Source organism: Podarcis raffonei, chromosome 3 (genome assembly GCF_027172205.1).
Source record: "Podarcis raffonei isolate rPodRaf1 chromosome 3, rPodRaf1.pri, whole genome shotgun sequence".
NCBI lineage: Eukaryota > Metazoa > Chordata > Lepidosauria > Squamata > Lacertidae > Podarcis > Podarcis raffonei.
The window spans coordinates 75,528,526-75,541,002 of record NC_070604.1 but is presented as its reverse complement, the minus strand read 5'-3'; the positions used below and the strand labels follow the sequence as shown (position 1 = coordinate 75,541,002).

The 12,477-nt window shown below is 41.2% G+C and overlaps 1 protein-coding gene across 1 annotated transcript in view; it reads left to right on the top strand.

Annotated features, from left to right (window-relative positions):
- THBS2 (thrombospondin 2) overlaps positions 1-2,364 on the top strand; it is a 43,888-nt gene extending 41,524 nt beyond the window's left edge. The window contains exon 22 of the mRNA XM_053382427.1: positions 1,147-2,364. Coding sequence (XP_053238402.1) covers positions 1,147-1,154 — 8 coding nt within the window. The 3' untranslated portion in view covers positions 1,155-2,364. The remainder of the gene's footprint in view (positions 1-1,146) is intronic.
- Positions 2,365-12,477: the final 10,113 nt, after the last annotated feature.

Below are 12,477 nucleotides of genomic sequence, written 5' to 3'. Positions count from 1 at the left end.
AGGCTTTTATGGCTCATTCAAACTTGCAGGTCATCCGATTCTGCAGTATCAAGTGTTGGCCATGTATTTGTGAAGCAACCCTCTGAGTGCCTTTGATTCCTTTTATTAAACAATCTTATATATATGAATCTACATTATGAATGAAAATGGATTCAGTGGGACAGCTTTCTTAATAGCAAATGTGTATAGCAATTCTTAGCAATTGTGTGTATCCAGCTTGAGGCGAGAGCAAGCATAATCAGTGCTTTCCCCCCCCATAAAAAATGTTTAGGGGTACTATCATTTTCCTACTCATATTGAAATACTGCCCCTCAATGAGGCCAAACTTAGACTTACAAAATGTTTAGGGGTATGCGTACCCCTGCGTCCCTCTCCTCCGAAAAAAGCATTGAGCATAATTAATTGTCATAATCAGAGCCAGATTCCATGCAATAGGCAACCTGACTTGCATGTGCCACTCCTCATATGTGATGTCCCCCCCCCCCAAGCAGATATGACCTATGACATAAGGCTAAGCATTTTCCCTGACCATCAATTAACTTAGGCATCCTCAACCTTTTCAGACCCAGGACCCACCTTTAACCCAAATATACATTTGGGGACCAATTTCTGAATCGTTTACCCAATACTTGCATGGTGGTAGTGCTCTTGTCGTGATCACCTTGGGTCCGTCTGCGACCCAAGACCAGAGAATCAACCATATATTCTGTAGCTAGCAATATAGTCCAAAGGACTGGAGTAACACAAGTAGCAAGAGACAATGTAGTGGTGCAAGTAGAGTCTCAGACTTGGGAGACCCGGGTTCAAATTTCAGTACAGTCATTAATTTGGGTGACCCTGGGGCAAGTCACTATCTCTTAGCTCAACTTACATCACATATTGTTGTAAAAATAACGAGACAATACTGTGCAGGCCGCTCTGCATTCCTTGACAGAAGATGCAAATGAGATAAATAACAGCCCATTGGAACCCATTGGTTTTTACCTGATTTTTACTGTGCATGTTTATTGCATTATAATAGTTTGCTTTTCTAAAGATGGGATAAAAGCTTTAAATGTCCAAACACAAGTAACTCCCCCCCCATGTTTACTGCAATGCAATCCAAATGTGGGAATTGTACTTAGCAATTGCTTCTTTCTGTTGCAGATGTCTGAGGTAAAGCTGCTGCAAAACCAGCGAAGTACTGTAGATGCCGTTCAACTAGACACCTCTGTTCATCCTGGTACTCCAAATCCCTCACTTATTTTTCAACTCTGGCATGTTCCCCAGACCTTGTGCCTCCCTGCAGCCAGGAGAAATCCCTCCGATTCTACACCCCAGTGCCTTCTCAGAGCTTGGACTGACAGGGCCTAAATGTGACCATCAAACCAACCACGGAAGCAAAAACTGATTGACGTATAGAGTGAAAACTTGGCAGACAAATTTATTCAGTCATTTGTTTAGGGTTGTTGTTGTTTTTAAAATGACGTTTACATATAAAGTGTAAAAGTGTAATTACTTAATGTATTTATATGGATATAGATATGGAAGAATGTGAGGGGGATATTCTTACATCAAGAGGGAGGAAGTGGTTGTAAGTAAGACCACTTCTTCAGGCCACATTACTTGCTCAGATCAGGGCTGGGCCTTGGTGACACAAAATCTGGGAGATATAGTTCATCAAAACTGAGAAGGACCAAACCCTAAATATCCTACTCATTTAAGAAGCCATGGAAAACTAAGGCAACGGCCACCCAAGAAGATGGCTCCACAAACTTCAAATTTTACTAATCTTCTAACAGCGTTTTAGGTAAGCCACATGCTTGAAGTTTAAAATAATGCTTCTCTTCTAATGACAAATACCAGCACGTGAGCAGGCTGCAGAGAGAATGATGACAGCTTAACATCCAATAGGGCTCTTGAGATCTTGTATCCAATTCTGTTTTAAAGAAGTGAATTTGGAATTATTCTCCTGGGGGCATACAAATTAAAATGCCAGTTATTTCAGGGTTGTTCATTCAAGTATGTGGATATCAGGGAATCTTGATACCTCATGAGCAGGAGCTGGCAGGCATCTAGTATCCTACTCACATATAATTTTGTGGGGAGTGGAGCAGGGAAGCTGCATCAACAACCCAACATTATTAAATGTTTATTTTGCATGTCTCCAAAGTAATACTTCTAGTGGAAGTGCTGCAGCTCAGAGGTAAAGCATGTGTGTTACATGCAAAAGATCCCAGGTTCATGCCCCAGAATCTTTGGGTAGGACATCTGAGTCACTGGTGAGCAACCTACCAGTGTAGACAATACGGATGTAGATGGACCAATGGTCTGATTTAGTACAAGGCATCTTCATATGCTACACTCTGGAGGAAACTGGCATTATATGAAATGGGTTCAACTACTTGATGACCCCTTTTCCATATGAATTCACCCTTTGCCTCAAAGACACACTCAGCATATCATTGTATACCATGCAGTGTAGTATGAAAGGTTGTATGGGGGGATGCCTGGTGCTTGGCCACTGTGTTTAGAGACATTTTATCCATCAGTGTGCATTGGAAGCCATGGAGATGCATGCTAGTAGTCACAGTCAGAGCAGACATTCTGAAATTAATAGACGGGCATGACTAATTCATTGTAGTGGGTCTACTCTGAGTAAAACTTGGTTGCTTATAACCCAGAGGGTGGGAAAGTAGAAAATGTGGCTGTCATATATAGCGTATAATCAGCCCTTTGAATTTTGTCTAGGAAGATTAGCAGTGGTGAGAACTTAAATGTGCACTAATTGACCTGATGAACAGCAGCGTGCCTAAGGTGTCCCATGAAAATGGTTCCTGGCCAGGTGAAACCTTTTTCCTGATGCTGTTGCAGCAAGCACTTTGAAACCCCAAACTTTGATCCGGGTTTCTGATAAGGTGGCAATGCTACCATTAACAAAATCTGGTAACATATTACGGTTCCAGTTATAAGGATGTCGGTGCTATTTATTTATTGTGATGCGCGGCTACGTTCTCCAGTAATTTATTTGAAAGCATGCCATAGAGCACATTAGCCATGGAAGAACTCACAGGAGAGATAACTAAATAATGCCTTTAATGGTCCAACCGGTGAATATATGTTATATATGTAACTGAAAATTGCTCTGAAAATTGCCAAATAATTAAGTAGCCCTCGAGACCTTCTAAGTGGAACCTTGATATTTACTAATGCCCACCATTTTTGTATTATTATTTTTTACGTATGTCTGCTGTATATAGGACTTTTAAAGAAAAGAATGCTGAAGGTATGTCAGCCTTTATCCTAACCAGATACAACAGTTATTCCATTATACAATAGTATGCACATATTTAACACTCTTTTTTGTTATTTTAAATTGAATGAACTTTGCCCATGAGGTAAACTTGCTGGTGTGGTTTTGTTCGTGGATGAGCATTACTAAGAGAAGAGAACAATGGCCTTGTTGCTGAGTCCTCTGTGCACTCTGCTGCATGTATCTCTCTGGATTGCAAAAGAAGAATCTAGAAACCTGCCAATCAGCTGTTGGGCTGGAGTCAGGAGGGCGCAGAATCCATTCTTTGTCACAAACAGCTGCCATGTAGGAATCCACATTAAGATATGTATTAAAGCGCTGGCTGCTTGGTGAGGCTGGGGAATCACGTGCAAGCTTTTGCAGCCAGCCAGGGATATGCATGTGGATGTCTCAAGAAGGACTGTGGCAAAAGAATTCAGCCACAGATGAGTACTTCCAGTCACACAATTGTCAAAGCGTCTTCATGGATGCAAAAGGATGCAATTCAAGCTCAGGGCTGTCCCTACCGCTGCATCAGAATGAATGCGACAGCTTCTGTAGCTGAGGCTTCTACATTAGCATCTCAGCTGCTGCACTCACAGCCAGGCTTGTTTTCAAACCAATTTCTAAATCGATTTTGATGTTATATACCTTTATCAAGAATCCAGTGCTTCTGGCTTTATTGCACATTCTTAGTTTTGCCATATTAACAACCTTTTTAAAAGGCCTCTTAATGAGATTATTTTTTTTTAAAAAAAGCTTGTTCAGAGTGTTTTTTTGCAATTCATATTTTTAGTATTTCTAAAAGTGTAGCCCCAAGTCCCAGAGAGAAGTGAGGGAAATTTCATTCATGTAATAATGCTTATTGTATCCTTCAAATAAAAAGAAGACATCAGCGATGGGACTAAGATGTTAATATTTCGATTGTACCATATTTGCCTATACTATGTAAATTATTTATGACTGTTTCCTTTTTCCTTTGTATGTGTGAATGTGTGTGTGTGTGTGTGTGTGAGAGAGAGAGAGAGAGAGAGAGAGAGAGAGAGAGAGAGAGAGAGATGGTGGGGAGGGGAGAAAGAATATATGTGGATAAGCACAAGATGCCAACAAGACTTAACATTCTGTTTTGCCAAAGACTGTAAATAACTATTTATTTGTTTGCACGGATAGAATTTCACCATTTAATGTCCCTCAGTTATTCAAATCTTCATTTTTATACATTTTAATAATAGACAATAAACTGTAAAAAGGTTTTATTCAAAGTGTTCTCTTTACTTTCACATAGTTTAATATATATACCACAACCAACCAAACCCAAGAAACCCCTCTTTTGGAATTCAGTTGAAACCAAACATATGATCTTAAGCAGCCAGAATTGGTAGCAATAGAATTCAGTTTGATCCTATTATATATCCAGTGAGGATTGACCAATGTCAGAATTATCCTCCCGTCGAACCCCAGGCATTTGGAAGCAACTTGTGCTGGAGACATTCGTGGTGGACACTATTTCCTTTGTTTTTCAGTGCTCAGAAGATTAAGAGCTTTAGTTGTTTTTATCAGCATCTGCACAATGGATGGATTTCTTCCCTAGGCTCATCTTTTCCGAACAGATACCCAGAAGCTGGCATGGTGCCATAGAGCTGCCCTTCTGACACAGGCATTGCTGCCGCTAGCTGGGCTGTGGTAAGGTTCAGGATGCATGGGTGTACTGGCAGAATCAGGACAGCACTTTTGCTGGCATATTCACATAGTCTGACCCTGGTAAGCAGCAGTGATACTGGCATCAGAATGGCAGCTCCACCCCACCACCCCACCCTCTCCTCTCTATGACTAAGATTTGTTGTTCACAGTATGAAAACTGCTCTCATTTGTGCACGTTTATCAGAATCCATTTAGCCAGACCTAGAATCAAAGAATTGTAGAGATGGAAGGGACCGTGAAGATCATCTGGTCCAAACCCCTGCCAGGCAGGAATAGGCAGCTGTCCATAAATGGGGATCGAACCTGCAGCCTTGTGGTTTTCAGTACCATGCTCCAACCAACTTTGCTAACCTCACAATCCACTGCAGCAGGCACCCCCAAACTCGGCCCTCCAGCTGTTTTGGGACTACAACTCCCATCATCCCTAGCTAACAGGACCAGTGGTCAGGGATGATGGGAATTGTAGTCTCAAAACAGCTGGAGGGCCAAGGATGCCTGCACAACACTAAAGTCGATGCACTATCAGAAACTAAACTCAGCCCGACACAGAAAAATCTTACGCTTTCGAAACATATACAGTGGTACCTTGGGTTAAGTACTTAATTCGTTCTTGAGGTCCGTACTTAACCTGAAACTGTTCTTAACCTGAAGCACCACTTTAGCTAATGGGGCCTCCTGCTGCTGCCATGCCACCGGAGCACGATTTCTGTTCTCATCCTGAGGCAAAGTTCTTAACCCGAGGTACTATTTCTGGGTTAGCGGAGTCTGTAACCTGAAGCGTATGTAACCTGAAGCGTATGCAGCCCAAGGTACCACTGTATTGGTTAGCCAGGAGTTGGCTGCCACCCTGCAAAAATCCTCAAATCCAGATAAAGCAAAACAATTTCTCCATTGGCATAGGATAGGGAAATGCATGATTCTTGCCCCACTAAGCTGAGTTGAGTTATACCAAAGACTGAAGCAACTGCCTGGGCCTCACTGGGCTTGGCCTCCCAGCAATCTCTGCACATGGGTGTGGAAAGAGCTGGGAGGTAGACTTGTCCACAGGATTCCTTGTACCACAAAGCAAGTTGTTTTCTTTCAGAAACTTTGTTTCTGGCTCTACTGTAGAACCAATACTGCCATAGACCTGATCCTGAAAAGATTCAGCAGCCAATCTCACAGCTACAGTCATACCTGTTGGGATACTGCCAGGGAGGCAAAGTCCATCATAGACCCCAAGCCGGCTGCCGGACGATCCATTGACCTCCCGTAGACAGGCAGTATCAGCAATTAGCGACACGAAGCCTCAGAAATAGATTGCCACATTCTTAGGCTGGTGCACACTCTATCAGCAGAATTCACACAGCGAAAGATGCACAGCAGGAGAGCATATTTACAAGTTTATTCAGCGTTGGTCAGAACAAAGAAAAAACATGACTGCCTGCTTCGGTATGCTCAGGCAACAGAAGAAACGAAAGCTAAGACACAACAGAAACATCCTGTGAAAACAGGAAATACGCAGACTCTGTGACTCACAGCCTGCTCCCTTTTAAGGTGGAACGGAAATATCCTAACAATACCTTGGGTTAAATACGCTTCGAGTTGAGCGCATTCGAGTTGCGCTCCTCGGCAACCTGGAAGTAACGGAGCGCTCAAAATGACATCATGCGCTTGCGCAGAAGCGGCGAAAAGCGACGCGTGTGCAGACATGCCGTCGCTAGTTATGTTTACCTCTAGATGCGAACGGGGCTCCGGAACGGATCCCGTTCGTATCTAGAGGTACCACTGTACTTCTACCCACACAGTCACACTTATAACTTCAATTCTAGGAGAGCACAAATGGCTAATAGGTAGTCTCCCATCCATCCTGTTCTAGAGCCAGTCTTGTTCAGCTTCAACAATAAAAATGAAAAACATGTTACTCTAGACTAATCACCTGAAAAGAGCTAGAAGTGGTCACATATCCAGCTGTCTGCTTTTTTTAAATGAACGAGTATTCTACTATGAGCAATCTTCTAACCATTGGAACTCGCTCTGCAGATGTTTCAGATGTGACCAAGAATAACTTACATGTTCAACAGCTGAAGCAGCACTGTTACCTAAAACCTAAACAAACAATAATTAAGTATGTTGTGTTTGAGAATATATTTGTTAAAATATATTATAATGTTAAAAATCTTGGCACACAGAGAGGGAGCCTGAAAAAAAACCAGGACAATGTGTAGACCTATCATCATTGGAAATCATTAATATGCTTTTCTTTGCTGTGTTCTTAATTGTCCCTCATGACATTAGAGAAATCCAAATGCATAGTTTATGACAATGCGGATAGGAACTGATAATGCAAGCATACTATTCTTAAAGTACAACATACTGAATACAGTAATGCTGTTTCTTGGCACTGTAAAAGTTATTACTATAAGAAATACTTGCCAAATTGGTTAGTGTACAAATGTTTGGCCCGCATAATTTTGGATATATGACAAGTATTAGTCATTATCACATACTCTCAGATTGTAGAGTACTAACCTCCATCATTCTTAATGGTCATTTGGGACAACAAATTCAGTGTAGTGTAATCCTTGTTAAAAAATATGAAACTTTGGAGAGCGCTAACACAGAATTATAGAAGAAACAACTTTCTCAGAGCACCTTTGCACCCCCCCCCTTTTGCCAATACACAATCATTACATATATATTTTTGAAGGTCACTGTTCAGAAACTTGAGTGATGGAATTCCCCCCCGCCCCCACATCTGTTTTCATTTCACTGTATGAAAGTTTACATTATGAAACAAATGCAGAGGAGCTAGCCAAATTGGCGTACGGTATATAAAGAGGCTTGTCAACTCATAGTTTGTCTCTGAGACATTGTCAATATATCACACAAAAAGAGAAAGTTTGAGTTAACCATTATTATCAGCTTCAAGTATCACAAGAAATCTTTGAAGTAGGTTGCTATTACCATTTTCATTTTATATTCATGGGGAGCTGAGGTTGCATCAATTAGAGTCACATATGTTGCTCCACTACCTGAATCTGGATTGGGCAATAAACATGCAAACATTACAGTTTTGACTCGTGGATTCTTGATGTATGAGTTACTGTGAGCTACAGTATGGGAATTTGGTTTGTACATAGGCAGCCTACATGTCAGGAAGAAAAGATTTACAGTGGTACCTTGGGTTACAAACGCCTCAGGTTACAAACGCCTCAGGTTACAAACTCTGCTAACCTGGAAGAGTTACCTCAAGTTGAGAACTTTGCTTGAGGATGAGAACGGAAATCGTGTGCCGGCAGCGCAGCCGCAGCAAGAGGCCCCATTAGCAAAAGCTCACCTCTAGTTAAGAACAGTTTCAGGTTAAGAATGGACCTTTGAAACGAAATAAGTTCGTAACTAGGTGTACCACTGTATTTTCAGTGTATTTCCCCAGAGAGTCTATCAAAAAGCGAGCATGCTTTGGGTCTCCCACATAAGGGGGGACATTCCTGCCGCTGCTCAGCAGAAAATGCACACGGGAAATTCTGGACATCTCTTAAAATTCAAATTTCCCCCCAGGATGCCATTTTAGGCATCCAATTTCCTGGCATGTCCAGAATTTTCCGGACGTGTGGCAAGCCTATCTATGATAGATTACTGCAACATGTTATACATGGGAGCTGACTCTGAAGATGGTTCACAAACATCTGCTGGTGCAAAATTCAGTAGCCAGGATGCTCACAGGGGCAAGATGGTTTGAGCACATTAAACCAATCTTGGCCTAACTACCCAGCTGCACTGGCTGCCAATGAGTTTCTGGGCCAGATTCAAAGTGCTGGTTTTGACCTATAAAGTCTTTAACAGTTCAGGAATGTAGACCTCAAGAGCGTCTCTCCTCATATGAACCAACCCGGACCCTGCACTCATGAGAGGTCTTGAGGGTGGCAACATGAGAATGGCCTTTTCTGCAGTGGCTCCTTGTTTGTGGAATGCTCTCTCCTGGCACCTAAAGATATGTAAGGATATGCCAGGTGAAAACGTAGCTTGTAAATGTGTTTCTTTTTTGGGGGTTATTGTTTATGGTTTCATTATTATATTCTGCAGTGCTTTTTTTCCTAAAAAAATGTTTAAGGGTACTCTCATTTTCCTACTCATATTGAAATACTGCCCCTCATTGAGACCAAACTTAGATTCACAAAATGTTTAGGGGTATGCATACCCCTGCGTCCCTCCAGAAAATCCTCCCACTGATATTATGTATCTTGTGTTTTCATTTTGTATTTTTATGCTATAAATCACCCTGTGATTTTTGGGTGAAGGGCAGTATATAAATTTAAATAAAAACTATTGTTTCACATCCAGCCTGCCACCACTTTCAAGCACTAGGTTAGCACCTGAATCACTTTGCCCAATTCAGATGAAACAGAGTGATTGAACTGGGAATTTTCCAGATTCTACCCCCTCAGCTCCTAAAACACAAAAGTTAATACAGGGTCCCTTTACCTTTACCTTTTTTACCTCGGTTTTCGAGCATCTCGGAAGCTGAACGTTTTGGTTTTCAAATCCCCAAAACCCAGAAGTAATTGCTTCCGTTTTTGAACGTGCCTTGGAAGTCGAACAGCTTCCTCTGCATTTCCCCCCAATTTTCTCCACTGACTTTGCAGCCAACCCTTTGTGCCTCGGTTGTTGAACGTTTTAGAAGTTGAACTGTCTTCCAGAATGGATTACGTTTGACAACTGAGGTACCACTGTACTGATGAAGCAGGGAGGATATCAGGCATATACTTTGCAAACTGGTTTGGTAGAAGAGTAGCTTCAGAGTAGCACCAAATGGTGGGACAGATCTGGCAACAGTACATTAGCATTCAGTGCAAGCATATAAATGTCCTTGTTTCCTATTTCTGAGTGACCACCTTGCAGGTGTCCCTTGTCTTCAGTGGAAAAGGACAGAAATGCTGAAGTTCTTCATGGACTTAAGTCTCACCCACAGGAAGCAACAAAGGCTCTGTTGCCAGGAGAAGTACAGTAGCCCATCAAATTCCTGCTTGCCTTGGTTTCCACTCCATCTGTCAAGACAGAAGTCCTGCAAGCTGCCATATGGGCCCCTCACACATGGTGGCCTTATTTCAGAAGTAGCTGCAAACCAGAGCTCCCTTTAATACTTTAAAAGCACACTGTAATTCAAAAGCAAACCCACAGGAAAAACCCCCGATTGCAGCATATAACCAAATGTAGCACATATTCCTTCTCAACAATAAACACAACCACTGAGGAACATTCCTGAGAAATTCTAGGAAAACAGGCAGGTCTTCAATAGAAAAACTGACGGTTTTATAAGAGCAGAGATGTGAAGCCACCAGGAGGAACGAGCACATGCATACCTTCCACAGATGAATTGTATATGCACATACACACGGCAGCCTATATCCCAATAAATACTATTTCCAATTTCCAAAGTGGAACTTTTAAAACAGCCAACAGAAGGCTGCAAACAACGTGTGTCCTGTTACTAACTGCATTATTTCACACATAGATGGACTAGAGGTTCTTCTTAGGCATGTGAAAGGACTGTCCACCATTATTATGATATAAGCCCATAAGCTGAAAATAGTGAACCAATATTTCAGGAGTGGTATTCAGTCAGTGCTTGAAATAACATGCTATACCTGGGCTGAAGATTAGCTCCAGCTATTAAATTTAAAGCATTGGCTGCTTTAATGGTTTATACATATTTTTTCCCTTAATGGAATAGAAATACAACAAATTAATGTAAAAATTATTGTTACTGTTGGATGCATTCGCCCATTCCAGGGCCTAGCACACAAATGCCTTCCATGGACTCTGATACTGTTCATTCTTGTATCTTAAACTCTGCTCTGCCACTGGCTTTTTGCATCCATTTCAGGTGCCCCAAAGTTGATAAAATAACAAGTCAAATGTAGGTTAACTTTTCAGTTCCATTCTATCAAGGACTGAACTTGCTTTGGGTTTTGTTTTGTATTTTTCATCTGCATCCTCGCCCCAAAAGCATGTTGTGCTTGAATTGAGATGATGGAAACACACGCTTGGCACAGATTTTAATAATAATAATAATAATAATAATAATAATAATAATAATAATAGAAAATGTTGTTTGTTTGCCTTTGGAAATTCTGCTAAAATGTAAATTATAGAACACTTCAAAATTGCCAATCAAAAATATTTTTTTATTGAACAGCTGTGCTTTTTCCTTTTGTGAGAGCTTTTTAAAATAATTGTTGAGCACTTTTTCAATTATTCTCAAAGCCAAGCCATGGGGGGAAAAGTCTGCTATGGGCTTATAAAACAAAATTTCCAATATCAGATATCATTGACTTGATCTTGCAAGTCTTCCACATGTCAAACACTTTATTAGAGTCAGTTGGACTCCTGTGTGGAACTCCGTACAAGTTATTTAAGATGTGCTGAGTGTGTATATCTGACATTTGATCTATATAGAATGGATTTCTATGCCAAATGGACACTTGTGTGGTCCAGTAGCAAGTGTGCTCCCTTTTGAAGTAAAAGGCATTTAGTTCAAGCCCAGCTTCTCCAAGGGCTCACCATGGTCATGACAAGATCTGGGAACACAAGCTATGCACACAAAATGGCGACACTTTGTGTTCTGTGCTCATTTTGTTGAAAGCCAAAAGGTGTTTTTTAAATGAAAGCATGTCTACTGAAATGTTGATATAGGTTGGAATGGGGGGAAACATTTATTTTGCTTAAGAGGCGGAAGCACTAGGATTAATTTGAAGTGAGAATTGACTGAGACTGATGAAGAAAGAAGGGACTAGTAAGCAGAACACAAAACCCGCAATCATTTAATTCTGCAAATTTATACAAACTTGCTCAGAGAACATCTGAGGAATTTACATATAACAGCTCCTGTTCTTTTTCATCCTTTCCCTCATCCCTTCCCTCTGTAGTGATTCTGGGAAGGTATGAATAATGTTTACTCCCAAAATGTTCTTCTCTGAAAATGAAATATGTCTTCTTGCAGTGCCTTTCCCCCCAGATCATTTTTCAGGTTTTAGGTTCCAGCTTTTTCTTCCTGAGTCTGTTTCTTTTTGTGGTCTAAGCTTGCTTTGAATAGTCATGTAGCTTATTTGGCCTGCTGAAAACATTACTGTTTTGATGCTGCTATTTTGTACGAAGCACCTTTGTCTTTTTTGTATGTTATAAACTATTAAACCCAACTAAAATATGCAGTCGGGTCTCTCTTACATCTAGTTGCATCTTCAAGCATCACAGGATCCCAACTCACCATTCCTTGTCAGAAGAAAAGTATGTTCTGATTAGGGACAGATATTTGCGCGTCGAGGTACCCAAGACACCCCCAAAGAAAAACACAATTGACATTTAATTTTTGTTTAAGGTTTTTGGCATAATTTTGGCCACAACTTTATTCAAATTACAGCAATGTGAGTGGTTGCTTAGGCATTGGTAGCACTAACTGACCCCGCACGGGGACAGCTCTGACATTCGCACCCCCCCGCGAAGTCAGCAAGGGTAAGTCACCTGGG